The sequence below is a fragment of the Strongylocentrotus purpuratus genome, unplaced genomic scaffold (genome assembly GCF_000002235.5).
Source record: "Strongylocentrotus purpuratus isolate Spur 01 unplaced genomic scaffold, Spur_5.0 spur5_contig_862, whole genome shotgun sequence".
Taxonomy (NCBI): domain Eukaryota; kingdom Metazoa; phylum Echinodermata; class Echinoidea; order Camarodonta; family Strongylocentrotidae; genus Strongylocentrotus; species Strongylocentrotus purpuratus.
This window is the reverse complement of record NW_022145571.1, coordinates 520,765-546,278: the sequence shown is the minus strand read 5'-3', so window position 1 is coordinate 546,278 and position 25,514 is coordinate 520,765. Positions and strand designations below refer to the sequence as shown.

The 25,514-nt window shown below is 36.8% G+C and overlaps 1 protein-coding gene across 1 annotated transcript in view; it reads left to right on the top strand.

The window, feature by feature from the left end:
• The window catches only part of LOC115918271 (protein strawberry notch homolog 1-like), a 43,636-nt gene that overhangs the window by 16,540 nt on the left and 1,582 nt on the right, over positions 1-25,514 (top strand). The window contains exons 13-29 of the mRNA XM_030972065.1: positions 564-746; positions 1,482-1,579; positions 2,359-2,519; positions 3,458-3,742; positions 4,217-4,474; positions 5,809-5,969; positions 6,399-6,527; positions 7,100-7,235; positions 8,006-8,118; positions 8,504-8,575; positions 8,984-9,077; positions 9,595-9,669; positions 9,910-10,056; positions 10,705-10,793; positions 11,355-11,447; positions 11,924-12,150; positions 18,235-18,425. Coding sequence (XP_030827925.1) covers positions 564-746; positions 1,482-1,579; positions 2,359-2,519; positions 3,458-3,742; positions 4,217-4,474; positions 5,809-5,969; positions 6,399-6,527; positions 7,100-7,235; positions 8,006-8,118; positions 8,504-8,575; positions 8,984-9,077; positions 9,595-9,669; positions 9,910-10,056; positions 10,705-10,793; positions 11,355-11,447; positions 11,924-12,150; positions 18,235-18,425 — 2,512 coding nt within the window. The remainder of the gene's footprint in view (positions 1-563; positions 747-1,481; positions 1,580-2,358; positions 2,520-3,457; positions 3,743-4,216; positions 4,475-5,808; positions 5,970-6,398; positions 6,528-7,099; positions 7,236-8,005; positions 8,119-8,503; positions 8,576-8,983; positions 9,078-9,594; positions 9,670-9,909; positions 10,057-10,704; positions 10,794-11,354; positions 11,448-11,923; positions 12,151-18,234; positions 18,426-25,514) is intronic.

Here is a 25,514-nt window from a genome sequence, read left to right as displayed (position 1 = left end):
TGATTGGGTCTGCTTTATATCGTAGAGCTAGCTTTGGTACACTAAACTTCTACACAGAATTTCGAAATTGTTGTCCATTAATTAATTATGGTAATTTATGCAAATTTATTCCAAAAATAACAAATTGCTTCTTTTCCCTCATTTCTTGACTTATTTTGATTTGGTTTGCCTTATCTGGTAGAGCTAAATTTGAAACACTAAACTTCTACACAGAATTGTGAGATTTTGCTCCATTGATTATTTATGGTACTTTGACGTTCTGGTTTATCATATTGAATTGCGTTATGCAGGCGAGACCGCCGAGAGCGTTTCCCTTGTTGTAATTTCTTATATTGCACTTGTCAATATTTATGTGGAATTTAAAATGAAGAAAAGAGGAAAAAATATTTGTAGAAATTCTCTTACTCCTGTTTTTCTACTCTGATTTTCGTTTTGGACACATTTCATTCTTCTAGTCTGTTTCATTTATTTTCAAACGATAATGGTACTTGTGATGTGATGTAAGAAGGCATGCAAAATAGAAGCCCATTCTGATTGTTACAGTTTATCTTTGATATTACCAGTGGCATATGGCAAGAGACCGATTCCAGAAGGCAGCCAAGCTAATGGACGCTGACCAACGTATGTGCAAGTCTATGTGGGGTCAGTTCTGGTCAGCTCATCAGAGGTTCTTCAAGTATCTCTGTATTGCAGCCAAGGTCAAGCATCTGGTCAAGCTGGCCAGGGACTCGGTCAAGCATGGAAAGGTAATATAGAATGCTTTTAGGGAGAGTTAAATGTCTTCAATATCCATGAGATCTAACTTGTCTGATGATGTTCTCAGTTTTGACCTAGGCACCTAGAAATCATCCTTGGCTCAATGTATTGAAGCTGTATCTCATATTGGTTGGATGATTCAGCCATCTTGTCATACTGAGTGCTGTGAATATGATAATGTGCTGAGCCCTTACAAAGAGGCCTGATACAAACCCAATTTAAACTGGTTTCCTGATTTATTTATTTTTCTTCCCCCCTTTTTTTTTTCTTCCCCATTTTTTTTCTCCTTTTTTTTTTTTTTTTTTTTCTTCCCGATTTTCCCTTATTTCTCTATTCTTCCCTATTTTTCCCAATTATTTCCTAATTTTTCTTACTCAAACAGGGGGAATGTTGTTAGATGCCATTCCCCCCCCCCCCCCCCCCCCCGAATCCTCTTCTTTCTTTTTTTTTACTCAAGGGGGGCGTGGTTGAGGAGGAAAAATAAAATTGCTCACTATCACCCCTTTACAAATAATGTTTAGCAAATATAACTACACCGTGTTGTCTTGAAAGATACTCCTTTCTACCTGATATGTATCCCACTAAACATTTATAGTTTTCATTGAGTATTTTAGTAATGAGTATTCTGACATTCAGTCCTGCATTTTACTGTCATAAGTGTATGATGAATGTTTACTTTTTGTAATGGTATTTCCCACGTTTCATTCCTCCCTACGTGCCTGCAGTGTGTAGTGATTGGTCTTCAGTCAACGGGTGAAGCCAGGACCTTAGATGCCTTAGAAGAAGCAGGAGGAGAACTCAATGATTTTGTCTCTACAGCAAGGTAACTTCAGTCAAAACCTGCTTTAGTGAAAAACACCCGTCTACAAAGACCACATTTTTTGTTTCCCATGAAAATGGTTTCTCATTGAAACATGTACCATGGGCACCTCTAGCCAAAGACCACCTGCCTATAAAGACCACTTTTCTTGTCTCCCTTGGGTGGTCTTTATAGACAGGTTTCACTGTACTATGATATGACATGAAGTGCTTCATGAAATTGTAGCCACTTTCATTTGGATTGCTTTGTTTCAATGCACATGTTTCAGATGTGATTGAAAGAGTTGCTGATTTAGTGATGGTAAATCATTCATTGCTGGAAAGTGAGTCTCTCTGTTTCAAAATTGTTTGGTGTGTGATATTGATTGACACTGTATGTGTGTCAAAGGTCATCTAAAGTAGTCCATTGCATGTTCTGTAGATCTTTCACAGCAAAAAGAGTATGCATATCATCAAAGTTTTAGCTCCTCACAAAGTCATGATAAGCTGATAACCCTTGTAAGTTATTCGGACTACATACTTTCAACCAGTAGTATAAAGTTACTCACATAAGCTGATAATCACAATTGTATAGTTGTGATCAAGTTTATAGATTAAGGTGACCCATATGTATGTTATATATTGCAATAACCTATGGTGTAAGGAAATATTGTATGTTTGCAAAAAATGTTATTGTCCAAAATCGTTAAATTCAGTCTGGGGGATTTTTCATTTTTGTTCACAATGCTCAACATTGCCTTTTGATTTTCCCTTTTTTCCATTTTACCATTCATACATCTACAGAGGTGTATTCACAACATTGGTGGAGAAGCACTTTCCTGTGCCTGATCGTAACAAGACCATGAGTATGCTAGGACTGAGCTTCAATGGTCACATGCATGATGACAACAATGAGGATAATAAGGGGAGCAAACGCAAGAGAGGAAAGAAGAGGAAAAAGTCAGGTCAGTATGTCTCTGGATTGTTCTCTTACATGTGAAAACAGGCCTGATAAAAAACCTGATTTTAATCGGTTTCTCGATTTTTTTCTTTTTTCTTTAACCGATTTTCCCCTTATATTCTCTATTCTTCCCTATTATTTCCCAATTTTTCTTACTCAAAATGGGTGGAATGTTGTTAGATGCCATTTTTTCCACCAATTCCTCTTTTTTTTTTACTCAAAGGTGGTGTGGTTGAAGGGGAATTTTTTTTTATTTCAGTGCTCACTATCACCCCTGGAAGAGGAAATGCACCCTGGTATCAAGTTGGTTATGAAAAGAGTAGAGATAACTAGAGAATTGGATCTTGTAAAGTTTGAGATAAATCCACTTGGGCTGCGACAAGTAGTCGAATACTGGAATAGTCGCACTGTTGACAACTTCTATATTCTATCTCAGGCAACACGTGAATGTCATGTGATCGTATTCTTGTATTCTATCTCAGGCGACATATGAATGTCATGTGATTGTATTCTTGTATTCTATCTCGGGTGACACATGAATGTGATATGATCGTATTCTTGTATTCTATCTCAGGCGACATATGAATGTCATGTGATTGTATTCTTGTATTCTATCTCAGGTGACAAATGAATGTGATATGATTGCATTCTTGTATTCTATCACAGGCGACACGTGAATGTCATGTGATCGTATTCTTGTATTCTATCTCGGGTGACACATGAATGTGATATGATTGCATTCTTGTATTCTATCTCAGGCGACATATGAACGTCATGTGATTGTATTCTTGTATTCTATCTCGGGTGACACATGAATGTGATGTGATTGTATTCTTGTATTCTATCTCAGGCGACATATGAACGTCATGTGATTGTATTCTTGTATTCTATCTCAGGCGACACATGAATGTGATGTGATTGTATTCTTGTATTCTATCTCAGGTAAGAAGTGGAAGAAGAAGGGAGTGACCAGAGACTGGTGGGTAGAAGACAGTGAAAGCTCATCAGGTGGCACTGATGATGATGATGATGACGATGATGATGATGATGATGATGGAGGACAAAGAAAGAAGAAAACCAAGGAGACCAAGAAGAAAGAGAAGGATAATGACGATGCCTCATCATCGTCCTCTTCATCGTCGTATGATGATGACTCGCCTATCTTTGATTCAGACAATGATGAAGATGACTTCAATCCATTTAACAACAACTCAGATTCTGATGATGGTGAGGACCTATTTCTTTTTTAATGTTTTAAACTTACAGTGAAAAAAAAGATATTTAAAAAGAATAGATCATGAAATAATTCAACTTTTGTAACTCAGGGAACAGAAAAGTACATACAAGATGTTGTGGTGTAGTGCACTACAGATATTATGGTGCGCTGTTTGAATCCCTATTATGTCACTAATATGTTTTCAAGATGATTACATTTCTGACTCTCGACACATGGAGAGGAATTGGTCAAAGGGGCTGTGAAAATACCTTGAAGGCAAGGAGGGTCAAATCTGACTGACATGAGCGCTATACAAGAACCCATTATTATTATTATTATTATTATTATTATTACCATGGACGCTTTACTAATGGAGGGAGGACCTGGTGAGAACTTTTCCTGGCATGCCCTTCATTACATTTCCCTCATTACACTTAATCAACATGCGTTTGTTTTCTAAAACAGTAAAATGTGATTTCTTTCAGACCCATGGTTGAACAGGAGTGGAAGGAAGGGCAAAGAGCCAAAAACAAAGAAGACGAAGAAACCAAAGGACAAGAAAGCTTCGTTATCTCCCTTTTCATCATCTAAATCTAAGAGCGCCTCTCATGAGATAGATAGCGTTGATTCTGCTGCAGACAACGCTTTAAGAGCTCTGGGGATCCTCCCAAAGGCACCAAGGTCTCTATCTACCGATGCAGCAGCTACTACCCTACAGGGTCTTTCATCATCAGTTCCTTCAGGTAAGCTTAAATCCTCTGCTGAGAGGTTGGAAGGTGTAATGCTAAAGAGCAATACAACCTTTGTCATACCTGCCAACCTTTCCGAATAATCCGGAATATTCTGATTTTCTGAATTAAGCTTGTTTTATCATGTGCCGCGATTTGAGAGTTCACGTATTGCATGTGTTGAATGGCTGCATGATCGAGCAGCGAATTTGTATTCGCTTTTTTGTACAGATTTACCATGTATTGCCAGTTACACTGCTGCTGCATGTGTAAACGCCTGTTACGGGCACATATTTCTTATTTTCAGAGGCATACCGTGCTAGAAATTCCTAATCCTTGTTTTCAAATGTTGGCAGGTATGCTTTGAAACAAGATAAAATAAAAGAAAAACAATTAAAGAAACAGGTTAGTAACAGTTTGAAAAGGATTAACAAAGAACAAGAATGTCAATAAGAATGTTAATATTTGAGAGGTTAAATTACCAGGGACTGTTTTCACAAAGCCTTTTTTCAATGACAAAAATCTGCTGACAACCAATCAGAAGCAAGGATTTCACTAGCTAATAACAAAAACTGTCATCTGTCACTCTCAATGATCTAAGTTTTGTACATCTGATGACATTGTGTTTACTGCCATATTAGAACACAGTCAGGTTGTATAATATTCCATCTACTGAAACGTACTTGCTTTGAATTCCTGTGTATCTGTAAGTGTTTCTTGTTTTATTCTCTGTCTATTGGTAATAATAATAATGATAATGATAATGATAATGGTGGCTTCTTATGTAGCGCACATGTCCAGCACGCTGTGACGCTTCTTGTGCCTAACATTATTCCCCTGGTCACAGCTGGAGACCATATGTGAAGTGCTCTGGCATATTGAGTATCCATTTACACCGGTTGGAGAGTAGTAGATATGGGTGAATTTTTTGCTAAAGAAAATTAGCGCAGGACTCTGAATCGAATGCTCAATCCTTGGATTAATAGTCAAGTGAATGAATACCATGACACCTCCACAGAATAGTGCTTTACCATAAAGCTTTATGTAGAAGTGTCATAGTCAGGTTTGAGCACTTGATTTGAAATTGAAAGGTCGCGGTTCGATCCCGACATGGCACTAATGTCCTTTGGCAAGGCATTAATCTGCATTTGCCACACTCGACCCAGGTGAGGTAAATGGGTACCTTGCAGGAATTGTTTCCTTGAAATGCTAGAGCGCTGTAATGGCAGCTAGCATAGCTGGGGCAATACTGAAATAGTGCGCCTCGGGATAGAATTTCTAGAGAGATGACGCTGTATAAATGCTGATTATTATTATTTATCAAACATGTGTTTACTTTTTGTCCATAGCTACCAAGAGTAGTGTACTACCAGGCATGGATGCATACGAGAGAGGAAGACTGATGAGACAAGAACTCATGGATACTCTGGAAGAACTCTCAGCTGAACTACCTCCTAACACACTAGATGAACTCATTGATGAACTAGGTGGACCCGATAATGTTGCAGAGGTAAGGTGGTCAATAGAATAGTTCTGTGTTCTTTTTTTCCTTTATTCATGGTTTAATAGAAATCATGATGAGCATCCAATGGCTGAATTGTTCACAATTTGCAAATACATATGAAAATATGTAGAATATAATCATGCAAATGATAAAATTATACAAACGCAACGGTCAATAAATAATCCTGCGCTTCCATTCCCAGTATGTGATCGAATACACATTTCTGTCTATTTTTAAAACAGAGAATTTTGTAGGTTTTGAGAGTGGTACACATTTATGTTCCATCCATGAAATAACTTAAAAATAAGAATGCATTTTTGTCAAAACAGCCTTTGTTCTTGTATGTTCATATCATTTTTTGGTTTTGAAGTACATGTACTTGTGTGTTGCCACTTACAAAGAGATTAATTGTGGTATACCATTTGCTTTAATCAGATGACAGGTCGTAAGGGTCGAGTGGTGAGTCATGATAATGGCGTCCAGTATGAATCTAGAAGTGAATATGACATTCCACTTGAGATCCTAAACCTGACCGAGAAGAGACGCTTCATGGAAGGTGAGAAGGTGAGACATATGCTTTCATAACTTTTTAAGTTTTGTGGTAAGAATGTATTGAAGAGAATTGTAAATTTTTGGTCTTGAATTATATCCATTTCATTATATTGTTTTACTCCTGATGTTAGACCTTTGCAGCAATTGCTCATAACACCCTAGTCTTTCTATTACTTTTCTTGTCAAGACTTATCTATTTTCTAGATTCTTTAGGACCAGTAACTTTAAGAGATAGAGATTGTTAATAGGTATGAGAGTAGGTTTTGCCCCTTGTTCTTTGGGTTGATGCACAAAACTTCACTCTTCTATTGTAGAATTTACAAGTATTCTTTTCTAATACCCATTCACATCAACAAGACCAACAACAGACTTATCAAATAATTACATTACCCCCAATGGTAAAAGCTCAGTCAGTTTTGGAGTCAGTGTGGAGTGGATTTGCCATGTGCCCGAGGTTAACATTTACCAATAGACTTATGCTCAATTCAGCTAATGAAAAACAGAAAAAGTAAATGGTGCTAATTTCAATTGAGCATCATACTTAGTTATGAATAAATGTTTTTGTTGTGTTTGGTGGTTGACAGTATGTAGCTATCATCTCAGAAGCAGCAAGTTCAGGAATCTCACTACAGGCTGATAGAAGAGTAGCCAATCAAAAGAAGAGAGTTCATATAACATTAGAATTACCTTGGAGTGCAGATAAAGCTGTTCAACAGTTCGGTAAGACTTTTATTAACATCCAGCTATGTTCGCTATGATGGTCATTGTTGTTTTTAGAGATAAAAATCCTTTGAGTACTTACGTTTGTGTAGAATTCTAAAGAATAAGATGTTTTTCTTCTTCAGTTTTGATGTCCACTATTTCCTTGCCATTTAAGAGTTAGGAATCAGTGTTGATGATAGACCTGAACAATAATAACGTTCAATTTGTCCGAATTGTCTTAATTTAATTCTCCCTGCACTTTACACTATGAAATTGGTTGCCTTAAACTATTAACGAAAAATACAACACTACTGCATGCAAGAAGAGAAAGGTGTTCAGGGTTTTCTAAAATATGTATCAAGAGAAGAGCCATATAGCCCTAATTGCTAAGGGTAAAGAATTCCACAGAGCAGGAGCTGATGGTATGAATGATTGCTTTCCATTGGTATTCATGTTTATTGGATATATATATATACAGCCAGAAGAGGTTTTCCTGATGATCGAATTGTATATACTTGATATCTTGAACTTGTCTTGGTTCAGTTTAAAATAGTCAACTTTCATTATATTGATTGATGCCCATGTCACCTGACTAGTATGGGGAAACAAATATGCCCTCTTATGCAATTTTATTGAGAGGTTATGACTTTATGCACTATTTGAGGGACTAGATACATTAGGGTCGATGCCTTCCTCAATTGCACAACCAGATAAACTGGATTTTGAATCTTTGACTTACAACCACTCATCTAATCACTAAGCCACCTTCTATCATTCTACCCTCGTAGGTCGTACTCATAGATCTAATCAGGTAACAGCACCAGAGTATGTCTTCCTCATCTCAGAGCTAGCGGGAGAACAGAGATTTGCTTCCATCGTTGCTAAGCGACTCGAAAGTCTGGTAAGTCTGAAAATTACATTTCAGCAGACAGGTATGTGACATAAAGTAGACTTTCACAACTGAAAATTACCAGTTTGCTCTTAGCAATTGTAGCAGATTAAGTGAAAAGTTTCAGTAATTGATGAAATTGTACTCCCACATACATGTAATTGATATTGTAATACAACTCTAATAAAGAACTTGATGATGCTTTCACATATTAATCCTTGACACTAACAAGTACTTTTGGTGTTCAGTTTAGTACTTTATGTACGGTTCAGCAACAAGTTAGTGATGTCTTCTTATTTTCATTGAATTCATTTTCACAACCTTGAAGATAGTATTTTTGTCATGATGATGACTTTCTTCAACTCATCTTATTTATATCAATCCTGTCATATTGCAGGGAGCACTTACTCACGGTGATAGGAGAGCTACAGAATCCAAAGACTTGAGTCGATTCAACATTGATACAAAGGTAGGTGCTTGACATCCGCAACAGTTTGCTTACTCTTCAGGAGAATTTACTGGAGCTGAGTGAGATGCTACCATGAATTTAAACTTCTTTTTATATAGATATCATGTGGAATATTCTGTCAGACATTTTTATTTCTCCAATAAACTTGTATAAATCATTTGAAATCCACTTTGTAAGGAAAGAATAAGTTCACAGGAATGTATGTACCTCTAAATATTATTAAAAGACAAAAAATGTTGTCTTGCAGTCTTTACTATTTACTCATTTTGATGACATGCTAATTATCCAGTACATTTGTAGAAATGTGACAAATTGATTTTGTATGATATACCTTTCTTACGTACATATGCTTGTGCCTTGATGAAATACTAATGGTTGCATCACATGTTCCTCTCATTCATTTGTCAGTATGGACGTGAAGCACTGGAGCTGATTATGAGAACCATTCTGGACCTGGATACTCCTATAGTCAAACCACCTGGAGGATCAACCTTCTTTGATGGTAAGTATGATCTCAAATGGGAATAATTTAAGAGGTATTTATGTTTGGTACTTGTCTTCTTTGACAAAAAAGAAGACGTTTTAAATAAATTTTATTAATTGCTCTTGAAGAAGAGAATATCTTGTTTATATGCTGTCTCCCAGGTGCATGTATCTTCTTGTTGTTTGTTATTGTTTGTTTTTGTTTGGTTTGTGTGTGTGTGCTCATTTCATATAGTGTGTAAGCTCCATTTCAAATATTTGAAAAAAATCAGAAAGAAGAAAAAAATGTGACAAAATATATATGTTAATTGCCTAAAACAACAATTTTCTACTTTTTTTGTTGAGCTTTCCTTATTGATAAAGAATGATTAGTATTTGGCATTTATACAAAATGAACGTTGATGAATGCAAGATAAAAAGTTTCAATATGTTTGTATTTAAAGTTATTCTTTGATTCCATGATTGAATTATGCTGAGATACAAAACAAATAAGAATGCATTTGTTTCACTTTCACTTATTTTTCTTGTTCATGTAGATGTGAAGAAAGCCATGGTTGGTGTAGGTCTGCTGTCATACAATGAAGATCATGATATGTACTTCTTTGAGAAAGGTAAAGTTATCTTCTTATCTCTTTCTTAAGTTTTGCACAGTGTTCTTTGAATCTTTGATTTGAAACTAACGAATTTTAATGTTTGCTGAAATGTTTTATAAATGAATGCTCAATTCAACCAAATGGGAAACAATAAAGACTGATGTTTCCTGGATTACACCAGCAGTGTCTTGAATAGAAAGGATGCTACGGAATAATTTGTGAGTAGCATCAAACCTTTTATTCATGTCTTCCATCCAGACTACAGCAGTATGCCTAAGTTCCTGAATCGTCTCCTTGGTATGGAGGTAGATACCCAGAACTCTCTCTTCAAGTACTTCAGTGATACCATGGTTACTATCATATCACGGGCTAAGAAGGAAGGCCAGTGGGATGCTGGTATTATGGGTATGTAAAGAATCTGTTTTTGGTTCTATGACACGACTCTGTTGACAACTTTAACAAAACCACAAAGGCCTTACTGCAACTCTTGACCACACATTATTATTTCTTTCCTTCACCCTAATCTTTAAAACTTTTAAAACCTACATTTTGGACTAATTTAAGCCAGGAGTAAATGTTACCAGAGTTTGTGATGACTCATTTATTAAAATGTCGTTTCAGACTCTTGGTGCAATTCAATTTAAAGTTTGGCGACTTTAGGCCATATTCATATTCATCCAGTTTTATATTAACTGGCAGCAATGTGCTCTGGCTCAAGTGCTATTTATAAATGTGTACTTCACATGTGATAACTTCTTATCGGTGGCAGATCCCTTTTTTCCCATTTTTTTCATTGCCCAAATGATTAAAACCTCTTCCCAAGCAGTTACTTTACACCAATTAATGATAAACCAGAAACAGACTGTTATATTTCTTGTAAACAATTCATTGACATATGTCCATTACTGCCAAGGTACTCATCTTTACATTAATAATCAGAGTACTTGTCTTGTGGAAGGACTTTAAAAAAAAAAGAATTTTATATGTATATCTTCAAGAATACATGAACTCCATTGTTTCTCATTTGCCAACTGTATTTTGTTCTATCAACAGATATTAGCAATGAGAGAATGGATATAAGAAGGATACACACAGACACATATGTTGCTATGTCAGGCAATGCAACAAATGAACTCCACAAGGTAAAGGCATTGATGTACAACAGTAATGTATTTATATGCAGTAAACAACATTATATGAATTTCAGTGTAATAATTAAAAAACTTTAAGGATACCTAGACATTGATACATTGATGTCCTTTACTGCAGTTGAACTTTTAATGGTGTTGTTTTGTCGCCTGTTACAATGATTTCAATGTTAACAACAAAATTATAATGTAAAATAAATTCCAGGATAGTAATCTCCACCTTGGAAGCAGAGGCTACAGTGAAAGAGATGAATGCTACACATGCTTTACACAAATGACAGATTAAACCCCCCCCCCCCAAAAAAAAAAAAAAAAAAAATAGTCCTTATAACTGATGCTATGAGTCTGTGCTGATGATTGTAGCTTGCTAATCATGCAATGTGTAAAATGTGGCCAGATGAAGACCTCTCCATCTCTGCCAATATGATATTGATGTTATATTCATTGTGTTGTATTTTAGGTTGGTGCGGAGAGAGGGATGTCATGGAAGAAAGCTATTGGTATGTGGTCAGATGAAGGTGATATTAATGTTATATTCATTGTGTTGTATTTTAGGTTGGAGCGGAGAGAGGGATGTCATGGAAGAAAGCTATTGATATGTGGTCAGAGCTGTCGCAGCCTGAAGAAGGATTCTACATCTCACAACTTGTGAGTATTCACTCTCAACAAGAGCAGTCAAGGAGATGTCAGGATAGTGTCATCAAGTCAGATTAAATTGAGTTTATGTAGGAGGTGTCACACCATCTAATGATTCCCTTGACCTGACTTGAATGATGCTTCACCCAATTTTGATCCTTCAAAGATTTAGATGTATAGATCGCTCTATGGCGGAGGCGTCATTTATGACTGTGCATTCTATGATTGTCACTGCATCACTTTAAACTTTTTAAAATACATTCTTCATCAGTCTTTTTCAGTTTGAAAGATTTTCTGTGATAGACAAATTCACAAGAATAAAGTTCCTACTTTTATTCAATCAATTGTCCTTCATAAAATGCATGTGTGATTTATTGTGTAAAAAATATAAGCACATTTTATCACATGAGGAACAAATAAGTAAATCTGTCAGATTCAAAGTCTATTCCATATAATTCTTTCACATGGCATATTCCTTTATTTTTCAGATGAAGTTTGGTCGTAAGGTAGCAATCCTTGCTCGCTTCCCTCCCTCCTCCAGCTCCTCTAAGAAAGGTTCTTTACAGCTCTTCAAGCCTAACATTGGTCTTCAGAGTAAGCTAGAGACGGTCGGTGAGCTCAAGATCAGATTTAGGAAAGTGCTACCTGATGAAGCTAAACCATTCTGGGAAGCCCTCTATAAGGCCTCAGAGAACAAGTGTGCTCATATCTTCTGGTGAGTTTAACCATGTTTACACTTATTTATAATTTGCATAAAGAGAACCAATCAACAACAACTAAAATGTGCTGTGTATGGTTTGATAAAATACCAGCTTCAAGATATTACTTGTGTGAAGCCATACTGCAAATGTAACTCCAGATTTACACATAAACTTGACTTGTGAGTGGACTTGACAATGTTTGCATAAGATTTGGCCTGTGTTGTAGTGAATAATAATTATAATTGCTTATATAGCACATAACACTTACTTTATCAGAAGTCTCTAAGTGCTCTACAATAATGCAGCATAATTACCCTGGCTTTAGCAGTGCAGGTGTTACGTGCGCTGCGTTTCAAGGAATAAATTCCTACCAGGTCCCCATTTACTTCACCTGAGTGGAGTGTGGCAAATGTAGATCAATGTATTTGTCATTTATTCCTTACTCCTGTTTCGTATCACATGGTTTACTATTGCTGCCTCTATCTCTTCCTGCCCTGCCATGTAACAAGGCTATCCATTCACTGTCGTTCTTTCTCCTTACCTATATCTCTTTTCTTGTCCACCGTCCTTCTGTTTATCTTCACTGTTCATTTTCTTACTCTCGTTATACACCCCCTAGGTTACTATCACTATCTCTATCTCTTCCTATCCCTGCCATGTAACAAGGCTATCCATTCAGTGTCTGTCTTTCTCCTTGCCTCTACTTATTCTTGTCCATTGGCCTCTCTGTTTATCTTCAATATTCATTTTTGACTCGTGTTATAAACCACCTGACTTAAGCAGGGCTCCCACTTAGCCGAGTTGGAGCCTCGAGTTGTGGCGAGCTGGTGCAAGCTTATGGCAAGCCGTTTTATCATTAAAACATATTTCTGGATATCAAGAAATAATTTTACGTTGTAAAGCAATGGTAATTCTTGATTTGTGATATCAAGAATTCGATTTTGTGATATCAAGAATTCGATTCTTGATGTCAAGAAATATGTTTTAATGAAAAAACGGCTAGCCATAAGCTTGTACCAGCTCGCCACAACTCGAGGCTCCAACTCGGCTAAGTGGGAGCCCTGCTTTACTATCTACCTCCATCTCTGCCTTCCCCGTCACAAGGCTATTCATTCACTGTCTGTCTTTATCCTTATCTATATTTTCTTTTTTAATCAGCCTCTCTGTTTATCTTCACTATTCATGTTCATACTCTTGTTATAAACCACCTGACTCACTATCTACCTCCATCTCTGCCTACCCCTACCGAGTAGTAAGGCTGATCATTCACTGCATGCTGAGTGAGTCATAGCTAGCGGTGCACAAGATAGGAAACCATAAGACACACACACATATTTTGTTACTCCTCGGCTGTGTTTTTTCTCTTTCAAGATTTGATATGTATTTTGACACAAATGATCATTACATTCTTTAGGTACATGTATCTATCACTTTCCTGATGTAGATAATTCTTGTTAACCACTTCTTTGCGATGTATTTTCAATGTCTTGTTTTGCTCATTAGAAAATTCCATGCCTTTTTGTTGTTGAACCTTCTTTCACATACTATCTTCCCTTTGCTTGAAGCATATGAATCTGATATTACTTGTGTGCGGTATGTGTATGTGTTTTCTTATAATAATAATAATAATTAAGTAATAATGATTATAATAATACTGAGTTCTTGCATAGTGCTCATGTTTGTCAGACTTGACACTCTCCAAAATGATTACTCCGCCTTCAGCATGGCTGCCATTTTAAGGAATTAATTCTTGCCAGGTATCCTTACCTAGGTTGAGTATGGCAAATGTAGATTAATGTCTTGCCAAAGGATGTTAGTGCTATGGCAAGGGTTTGAAGTCGTACCTTTGGTTAACAGTCCTTGACTTTTCCACTAGACCACAAGACCTCTAAGGCTTGTTTTGGGTTGGTTGGGGGGTAAAGTACTCTGTTGCATTACAGCCCTATATATCTCTCTCTCTCTATCTCTTATTATCCATTTGTGTTTTATCATTGTACTATATAGTCGGATCATTTCCCCTTCATCGTTTCTATTTCATGCTAGTCATCTCCTCTCCCCAAGACGTATACTCTAATCCCCTCCCTCATCCTGTCTGTCTGTCTCCCTCTGTCTTTCCTCTTCCCTCTCCCAGCTCTCTGTAGGGTGAGTCACACCTAGTTGGGTCATTCACACACACAAAAAGTGAGCTTTGAATTAAGATTCATGTTTTGTTGCAAAGTGGAGATACATGTAGTTCCTTCAGTTCCATCTTGTCTGGAGAAGGTACATCCACAGTATACAGATGATCAAACCAATACTGCTCTTGATCATATTTTCCATCGTGGAAAAGGAAACATTAGCTATCTTGTCTCATTTCATTCACACACCAAATAACTGCTGCCATTTATGCAATTTGATTTTGGTCAGTGTGATCATGATCAGAATATTAATAATCAGCAAAAATAAAATATTGGTTCATTCAGGAAAGAGAGCAAAAGTTTGACTGTGATTAAAATATCAATGGCTGAATCTCGCTTACATTTACAGTTGTATGTGTGAATGAGCCTAATATTGGATCAGAGAGGAAGTAGCAGGTCACTACTTGCAGTCCCTGTAACTCTGTATTGTGTTAGTGATAAGCTAGTTCCAATCCTGACTGATACGTCTGTCAGCTCACATGTCAACTGTATCCACCTTAACGACTGATGTATATCTTCAACCCCTAGTCATTGGTCCCACTGATTAAGTTCTGTGGCCTTAGAACTTGATTTGCACTTTGGAAATGTCCTTGATGACGGGAGCAAGTGTACATGAATTCTCAGAAAGCCTGAATGAATCAGTGAATCTGTTGGAACTTGAACAGGAGACCCGAGAATGTTCGCCAAATATTCTTTAAATTATGTGGGATTTTTAAGTTGAAGTTGAAACAAAATTTCTTTAGGATAATTTAGAAATCATGAAACATAATTTTTTTCTTTGTTATCAGGAATTTATTTTGTATAAACTTTTATTTACAAACGTAAGCATCTTGGCCTTTATTCATGTAATTGTTACAATGAAGTTTTCTCATAGAATATAACACTTTCAAATCTATGTGAAGTGTCCTTGCCATTTGTCTATCATTACCTTGTTAATACCTTCCCATTCTTATCAACCGTTCGTTATCTTCAGGCCATTTCCTTCCTCTTCATTCCATCATCCTCCTGCTTGTATTGTGTTTTTCACTTCCTGTTAGCATCCTCGCTCTCATGCTTATCTCTCTCTGTGTCTCTCTCTCTCTCTCTCTCTGTGTCTCTCTCCCTCTCTCTCTGTCTCTCTCCCTCTCTCTCTGTCTCTCTCCGTCTCTCTCCCTCTCTCTCTGTCTCTCTCTTTCTCTTTCTCTCTCTATCATTGTCTCTCTCTCTCCCCCTCCCTCTCTCTCTCTATCATCGTCTCTCCCTCCCCTCATCTTTCCCCTCTCTGTCTTTTACTCTGCCAATTGATCTGAGGTGCCTCTCTTTCATCTTCATCTCCGTCATGAATGTTCATGTTTCCTTTCCTCTCTCTGTGTCTCTCTCTGTGTCTCTCTATCTCTCTCTATCTATGTCTGTCTCTGTCTCTCTCTCTCTCTCTCTATCTCTCTCTCTGTCTTTCACTCTCTGCAAATTGATCTGGCGTGCCTCTCTTTCATCTTCATCTCCGTCATGAATGTTCATGTTTCCTTTCCTCTCTCTGTGTCTCTCTCTGTGTCTCTCTCTCTCTCTATCTCTCTCTCTCTGTCTTTCACTCTCTGCAAATTGATCTGGCGTGCCTCTCTTTCATCTTCATCTCCGTCATGAATGTTCATGTTTCCTTTCCTCTCTCTGTGTCTCTCTCTCTGTGTCTCTCTATCTCTCTCTATCTATGTCTGTCTCTCTCTCTCTCTCTCTCTATCTCTCTCTCTGTCTTTCACTCTCTGCAAATTGATCTGGCGTGCCTCTCTTTCATCTTCATCTCCATCATGAATGTTCATGTTTCCTTTCCTCTCTCTGTGTCTCTCTCTGTGTCTCTCTATCTCTCTCTATCTATGTCTGTCTCTCTCTCTCTCTCTCTCTATCTCTCTCTCTGTCTTTCACTCTCTGCAAATTGATCTGGCGTGCCTCTCTTTCATCTTCATCTCCATCATGAATGTTCATGTTTCCTTTCCTCTCTCTGTGTCTCTCTCTGTGTCTCTCTATCTCTCTCTATCTATGTCTGTCTCTCTCTCTCTCTCTCTCTATCTCTCTCTCTGTCTTTCACTCTCTGCAAATTGATCTGGCGTGCCTCTCTTTCATCTTCATCTCCGTCATGAATGTTCATGTTTCCTTTCCTGTCTTGCTAATTCTCCACAACCTCCCAGACATTTACCCACAATTCCCTTGGTATTTTGCATTATTGGTTAACCAAACACAGAGACCTCAAAGGAACTTCCAATAAGTAATTCTGTAGCTGCATCCAAACTTCAGCTTTTGGATCTTCTAGAAGTAAGACCACAGAGAATTTTTGAATTTTTTAAATCTCTCATTAATGGTAATTAAAGGGGAAGTCCACTCTAGCATCAAGTTGGCTTTAACAACTACATAAAGATAAAACAGATTTATTTAAAAAATGATAAAAATCAAATAAAGATAAGAAAGTTATGAAGTTTTGAAGTTGTGTTTGATCAAAACACATATTTGTAACTTTCTTGAGATTATTCCTAGATGGTTTGAAAACAAATGTAGGAAATCCACTGAAAATGTCTGTTTGCCAAACTTCTGCTTGCAACTGTTCTTGAAACTAGCTCTTATGTGGATGCACCTATTATTTCCACCCCTCAGTCAACAAGCAAAAGGTTCGCTGGAGACACCATACTTCTCCTAAATCACATTTATAGATCTTCCCTGCTCAATCTGATTCCGTTGTCTTGGTGATATGAGTCATCCAGTCTTGAGATGGTGCAGTGCATGTAGCCTTGAGTTTGAGCCTTGCATGGAGGAAGGCCGAATTTGTCTTCTAGGAGAAGTTCAGACAAAGAGCAGGAGTCATGAAAGACCTCATGAAAGAGATAATGAAAGCAACAGATGACTTGCATTGTTTCCCTTGGACTGTCTGTCTCCTGTATTTGTTCCTGCATCTTTCCGCTCGCTATCTCATCGGAGGAAAGGCTTCTTTACCTCAAGAGAGAGAGAGATTCGATTCATCTGGCATGCATGGTCCAGACAAATCTTAACCAAGTGATGACTTTTCTTGTAATTTTCCATCTTTGCCTTATGATTCTCATGTGATGATGATGATTATAGACGACACCCTGACTTCCTGTATGTATTCTTTATAATTGGAAACGGCAGAAGTGTAAAGCCCACCCATTGTATTTTAAGCATCCATAAATGTGCAAATAATTAGACTTAAATCTCTTGAGACACACAGACCCTTCTTCAGCTTTTTTTTTAATAAAAAAGTTTCACTCTTAAGTTTTTCATCGCTCATAACAATGCATAGAAAAAGTAGATATGGTTGACTGTGAATCCATATGAATCTAGTTTTTTTTGTGTGTATTTATTTTGTTATACTTTTTTTCCCAGGGACATTTAAAAAACCAAAGGACAAATAAAAAAACTCATGTTAAAGGTTTGATTTGGGTTACAAACTTTGGTTCCGTTCTTCAGAATTTGTTGTCTGTATTTTATTTTGTTATTTTTTTGTTTTTTGTTGGTTGATATTTTAAGATTTAATCCATTCTGATGTATAGCCCTTGGATACCATCATAGGTTTGTCAGAGTGTTATTGCTCAGGCTTGTTTTTAAATGTACACTATTGAATATTCCTATACAATCCATCCACATTAAAACACTTTCAGTATTATCACTGTTACCACAATTATTTTTCTTAATGTCCAATGGCCTTTTTTTCTATCCCACCAGGAAAGACAGAAGCATGCTAGGTGTACCCTGCGAGTCTAAGATCAGTCAAAGATGGTGTACTTTCTAAGTACTCCCTGGAACTTTTCATCCTTTCGTCACAAAACCAGAAATCTTGATAATCTGACCACAATAGTCATCTGTGCCGTTTTGCTAGTTGTGCAATGTAATACTTGCCCCTGAATGAATTGTTAACCTAATTGTCTTCCTTGACCTTACTAGGAAAGGAACGTGCAAGTCGCACATGCTTGGTCTGCCTTGTGAGATCGGCCTAAGACGTCGGACCTTCTTTGTGTTATCTGGTGCTGTATTGAGTGTATGGGCGAGAGTGGAGGAAGTCCTACGACTCAATCCTAGGAGTGGTTCTATCATGCAGATCATTAGACTCAAGACAGACAGAGGAAAACTTGTCGGTAAGTGTTATTCATTTTCTTTACTTTCTTTCTTTCTTAATCTAATTATTCAGACCTTAGGTAGGGGTAGACATCATCGCATCCAAATCGAATGACAGCAAACTTGGTTATTATCCTGAACTTGCATTATCGTATGCCAAAGAGACCACCACCTTGTGTTTTTCCAGTGAAAAAAATACACGGGGGCTCGGAGCGAAGTAGCCCCCAAATTGCCCAAAAGAGCCCCTAAAAAACATAAAAGAGCCCCCCTAAATTTGCATAGAGTTCAATGCAAAACAATTTAAATGTGTTATTTTTATGCAAGCAAGCTTAAAAAGTATCCCCCAAATTTTTAAAGTATTTTTTTCCCTGTGTTTTTCGCAGTTTCCTAATAGTAAACCCCTGATGTAATGATTAGAATAGTTCCCTGCTTTTGGAGGAAAAGTAGTCGGACATTAATAGTGCACTTATTGATTTTCTTGTTTATTTACAAGTCAGATTTTCATGAATTTTATAATATGTTTGGACCTGGTGGGAAAGCTAAGCAGAATATGAAGATAGTTGTTATTTATGTAAACCAACCCATTTTGTCCGTCTACAAGTAAGCCTGTGGCTGCACCTTGTGGAAGTTTTCTTTCCATTTCCTTCACATGTCTGGGTTATCATTGGTTGCCCTTTTTACTGTTTCTTGTAATTCTTTACCCTTATCAATATTGCTTGTTTTCAAGGCAAGGCCCTTGCAAAAACACTTCCTTTATGAAACTAATTCAGATTGTATTTATAGCGTGTTCAGTTTTCCATTGGGATAGTTGAGAGGTAATTTTATTGTGATCAGGGATTAATGTATTTATCTGTTCTTTTTTTTGTCTGGAGGAAATGTGAATTTGACTATCCCCAACCTACCATGAAGTTTTCTTCAGCCCTTGAGTGGAATGCTGCATGATGTTGTTATGAAAACTAAAACCTTTTTCGACCCTTACTCTCTTATATCAAGAGTTTATATCATGGGAATTATTCAATTGAGGGGAGGGGGCATGCTGTGTTTCAAGCTGCTGTATACTGAGCATGATATAACTTAGACTGGAGTCTATTGAGAATGAGATGCATTTTAGTAAAGGAAATAAAATTTATAAATATTGTTAAGATTTCGGTTCATTATGAATGTATGGTCATTTTCTCTTGAAATTGCCCTGCAAACTACATGTTTGTAATTTAAGGAGAATTTTTTTTTCTATCTGTCACATTTCAACTTTAAGACAATACATTTTCCGTTTGACTGAAGTTTATTTGTACAGGACATTTGTGAAATTTATGAAAGAATCGCTTAAAGAAATTTGGCGTGAACCTTTTCCCATCCTGTCTCTTTTGTTTGGCAAACAGAAATGGGTGTGACACATTTGAAGAGCGAGATAGAGAATGGACCATCATTGTAATGATGATTAATGTTTTATTTCCATGTGGCCTTAATTTGTTGGGCAAGCACTGCAATGCCCCAACACGAAATTGGGTTGATCATTCATGCATCCATGATCCTGTTCGGATCTTTGACTGAATTCCCCTGGCCGTCTGTAGGCATACATGAATACATTGTCATGCTTGCTTAATGAAAAGTAGGATTGAAATGGAGAGAGAGACAGAGAGGGAGAGAGAGAGAGAGAGAGAGAAACAGAGAGAGAAACAGAGAGAGAGAGAGAGAGAGAGAGAGAGAGAGAGAGTGTGTGGAAAGAGGGATGGAGAGTTGGAGAGAAGATGGAGAAGACTGAGGGTGAAAAACTAAGATTGAGTGAAATTAAAGGAGATGAGAGAAAGAGAGATAAAGAGAGAAAGAAAGAGAGAGAGAAAGAAAGAGAGAAAGAAAGAGAGAAAGAAAGAAAGAAAGAAAGAAAGAAAGAAAGAAAGAAGAAAAAAGGAAATAGAGTGAGAGAGAGAGAGAGAGAGAGAGAGAGAGAGAGAGAGAGAGCAAGCGGTTAAGGATGAGTTGAAGCCATTGCTGGAAAGTGACTAAGAAACTCTTCAGGAAATTCACAATTGGAGAATGCCCCTGGGTATTGCTTATTCTGTGGAGTTCATAGCCTTAACTCCAGCCAACATTCCATCCTTATTTTGCTCTAAAATTTCATTGCGAAAAAAATTGCGGGTGTATAATATATTTGTGGAGCAAACTGTTGATCACTTGTGTTGTGAAGCACTTTGTAACTGTAAGGGAAAGGTGCCATACCAAATACTTCATGGATTGATTTGGGTAGGAATGTAATATCCCAGAAGTTTAACAACCTTGTAGTCATCAGATACACAATATTTCATTTAGGTCTAAAAGACATACTGTACATCACCAGATAATAATTGTAGCTCCCATCTGTCACAACTACAACTTCAGTATAAGAACCTTCAAATAGCATATCTCTTAGCATATCAATAACCTGTTTACACCTGGATGGAGAGTGGCAAATGTCAATACATATCTTAACAAGGGACAGTGGTGATGGGTCTGAACCTTCAACCTTATGACTGAGCTGAAGTGAATTACTGTACCACAACATCCACATATAAACTGTAATTGTATTTGTATTCTTAGCAGTCATTTAGAATGAACATCATTGTGAATATCCTGTTGAGTCTTTGATGTAGACTAGTGCTTCCAGGGGTCTAGCTACCAGGGGTCCTATTGTGGTAATGTCAGTCAGGAGCTATTGGATGCATCCAAATATATCCTGGTGCCACAAACATTTAAGAGAAACCCTAAGATTGAATGAGGAGGTGAGACAGTCGTTAAGGTCTTATTCTTGAAAGTGCAAGCTCTGGCGCATCAAAATATGGAAAAGAGGTTCACTTACCCCAAAATATATTGGTCTTATTAGTCATCCCAAGATCTGTGGACCTTGATTGATACTTTTTATTTTGTAGTAGGCTGAATTTTAAAAGTTTTTTTAAGCCTCCGTTACAAAATACCCGGAGACATTATGTTTTGGGGTTGTCCGTCTGTACGTCCATACACGTCCCGTTCTCGTGACCGCGTTACCTCAAGAACCGATTGATGGATTCCTGCCAAACTTAGGTCATGTATGTATCTTGCAAAGCCAATGAACTTATTAGATTTTAGGGTCATGAGGTCAAAGATAAAAGGATCATACATGTATATGAAAAATAGCTTGTAATCACGATGTTCTGAGAACCTGTTAATGGATCACAATTAAACTTGAATTTGAAAAATTGCTCCTGTTTTGGTTTGTGAAATCGCTCTATGGCGAAGGCATCATTTTTTACTGCGAAGTTCCATCTATTTTTTTGCTTCATGGATATGGTTTCTATCTCATGTTATCTGAGAGACATGAACTGGGTAAATATAAATCAAGATATCTTGATGGGTACTCATTTTTAGTGAGTTATTTATGTAATTAACTTTTTGGGGGTCAGGGAGGGGGGCATGGGATTGGGGTCATTTATTGACTGTATACCGGTAGGTACAGTGTCATCTGTTTGGTGTTTGTCTTTATTTTTTGGTCTAGAATACTATGAACTGTGCGTAATACAGGAACAGGAAAACCAAAAATAATTCTTGAAATGTAAATTGATTTTTGCCACAGTACCATGCAATTCATTACTAAGCTCATTTGATATAAAAATAAGCATTAAGAATCGGAATTCAAGTGGTACCTCTTTCATGGACAAAGTGGCAAAATGTTGTTGCATTTTGAAGGTTCAGTCATACAGAACGTTTTTGTTATATTTGTTTATGTCCATATTTTATACAAACATGTATGGAAGAGAGAATATACAGACTATGTAAGATTGGTTACAATTTGAGGAGGAAAAATTGCTTCATTGAAACTTTTTGAATGCTTTTCTTTTATGGAGATGTGTAAAATTGAATAAATTAGAAGAATGTGATAGTCATTGGGCACTTCACCTCTAATTGAGTCGAGGGAGGTAAGAAATGTCTGAATCCTATCCAATCCTAACAGATCACAGCTGTTGATATTATTAGTATCAATTAGAACATGTTGAATACTCATTTCCTTATGATCGACCCTAGTTAAGCCAGATAAGTCACAGAATAAGTATGTGATGAAACATTAAACTCGGCCGTTTCCTTGCTTTTTATGCCATCCTGTATGTGACAAATCACGTCCCTCCTTAAGACGATCTCATTCTGTATCTACATCATCTTGATACTGGTAGCTTGTTGTTTCTCACGTATATCTCTCATCCTGAAATTGATAGATCTATGTCAGGGACGTTCATAAAGCTGTTAGACTACATTTCCACATTTTCTCCTTTTCCTCAAGTCTATAATATTGAAGCATCACATTATATTGTACATCTATGCTGTTTTTAATGAGCATGTTTCAAGTTTTTAATCCTTTCCCTATGTTTGCTGGTGCTACAGTACATCTGATTATATATCATGATGTTCTAAAGACTCTTTTAACTTAAATTTTATTTTAAAAAGAAAGAAATAAAAAGAAGGAAAAAAAATCATTATTTCCCTCTTCTACCCATTTCCTCTGGTCTACAGTCCATACACCTTAATACATAAACTTAAACAGTAATGATATACAAATAATCTGATATGGCTACAAGAAATTAAATGGAAGGCGCAAGTAGCTACTAGTCGTGCAGTCCTGCTTTAAAACATTAGGAATCTTGGACATGTAGATGTTGTTTTTGAATAAAGAACATTGTATTGCATGACTAGTGCCATATTGTAGGTAGGATACTTTGAATTTTTTTTTTTTTCTTGCCTGATGGGTATGTTTATGACAGGTTCCTTGTCAACACAAAATAAATCTGTTAGTTTTCATTCAAACATGGTTTGTGAATTTGTCTGGAACATTTCCGTAGTTCAATTGAAGGAAGAGATTTATGTTACAAGAAATAAAACACTGTGATGCGAATGAGGCATTAGACCTAACAAATCCTGTAGTTCGTTTTAGTAGACTATATATCTGGAAGGAGAATATTTCTAAGAAAAACAAGGTTTTCATGATGACATCACATAATCATCCAATCTTCTTTCTCAGAGTGCCAACAATTCTACTTGTGAAAAACCTTGAAAACAAAAATACAATTAAAAGGTCGTTTGAGAGTAATAAGACTATTAGAAAGTGCATTCATCTTGCTCACCGATGTCATGTGACTTAGTCATGTGACATCAGTTGTCTAGTCAGTGGTAGAGTCATACATTTGAAGGGTGATGTCCGGCATTTCATACCCGTTACACAAAATGATATCATATGATTCTTGAAATTTTAGCTACGACGTACACTAAAAGTGTTGAAATTCTACTCCACATATATGTATAGAGTGTTGAATGAAAGGTAGCCATCACCCATGTAATGCTGGCACAGTTTTGACAGTTGTAATTTAATTCTTTTCGGTCAATGAAAGCACCAGTCCTTTCTAATTCTGGATATCATATGATCTCATGTCTTCATCTTGCTATATTATTTGCATATATTTTAATCTTATCAAAAGAATTATAGCATCGTATACATGTAACTGCTGTGAACCATGATGATGATCTTGATTTTATGTTGAGCTCGACTGGTTCACCATCTCATGTGTACTTTTTTGAGAGTCTTAGTGTTGAGTGTTGTAAGGTCGAGTGTTACCTCGCCGAAAGTCAAAAGCCTTGTCAGATCACTAGTAATAAAGTCTGTCAACATAGCGTTACCCCCAAGGGTGCTGGTTGGCCTAATTTAGCCCCCCTTCTCCTCTCTTACCTCCCTTTTCCTTTAGTTTGCAGGCACAAATTAAACTCATTTCAGTCATAATGCTGAACTAGGAGACTATAGAGACCGCAGTCCATAGGGTTAGGCCCTGTAGTTTAGCAGCAACACAATTGACACATCTTGGAAAAACTTGGGTTAGTCTTCATTCAAGACAAACAGTATTGTTTTAAAGTGTCAAATTAAGTACCAGGTTCCAACTAATCAAAAGGTCTGTTAAACTTCTTCCTCCTTCACAGCTATCCTGTGCTCTGCACTGCACTCTCATTTGAAATTTTGATAGTACTAAAGTGATATTTGAAGATATTTTACATTTTAAATATTAATCTATTGTGTACAGTTGCTTTTGTTGCGACGTGTATTGAGTGATGGTGCCATGTTGAGATGGAGAGGGAGTATGTAGTCCTTTAAAATGGTGTCCATCCAAGGGGTATGTCTGATGACCTTTGAAAGTACTTTTAAAACTATATTTTGCTCTTAAGCCTTGGAGTTATAATCTGTTATGTATTGATATGACTTGTGGGAATTAGTTTTAATACTTTTCACTTTTGTGTCCTGATTTCGAGCACCTTAATGAATTTTTGAGATTACTTGGCGCTGTATTTTATCAGCCTCGTGCTAATTCTCTTATTCTGTTTTATCAGTTGTATTTTTCAGAATTTCAGAGAGTATAACAGAGACTTTTAGAGATAGATTAGAGGAGAGTAGTGGAGAGAGAGAGAAAGAGAGAGAAAAAAATTTAAGAGATTGGTGTAAGGAGAAAAATAAATATAGGTACATGTACAGTACATGTGTAGGCCGAGAAAGAGAGAGAGAGAGAGAGAGATACACAGACAGATGCAAATACAGTCAGACATATAGACAGATCAGAAAAAAGATAAAATAGTGAAATAAATAAGAGAGAAAATGTCAGAAAATGTCAGAAAAATAGCGAAGATTATAAATAAGAACTAAATACATGTTAAATGGAAACGAATCAACATTCTGTTTGCATGCTGTTATCTGACATTTCATTTACTCCATATGGTTTTAGACATGATTTTCCCCCCATGATAATACTTCCAATCAAATATCTGTGCCGAGATAAGGAAATTAACCACATGTAGTCAGGGCCCCAGAAATGTGTACTTCAATTAGGAGCAGGAAATATCAGGAGTGGAATTAATTTGATGTAATTGCCGTACAGCCTCTTTTGAACAGATATTGCCAGCGTAACTAATAGATCAGGTTTCTTTAACTGTGAAACACCATGTTCATGTCAAAGCCTTGGCAAGGCAGATCTCGCAAGTGCTGCTGAATGTGATGAAACTTGACAAGATATCTGATGCATAGACTTAAAGAACGATGAGAGGCAAATATTCATCATGAAATATAGCATGTT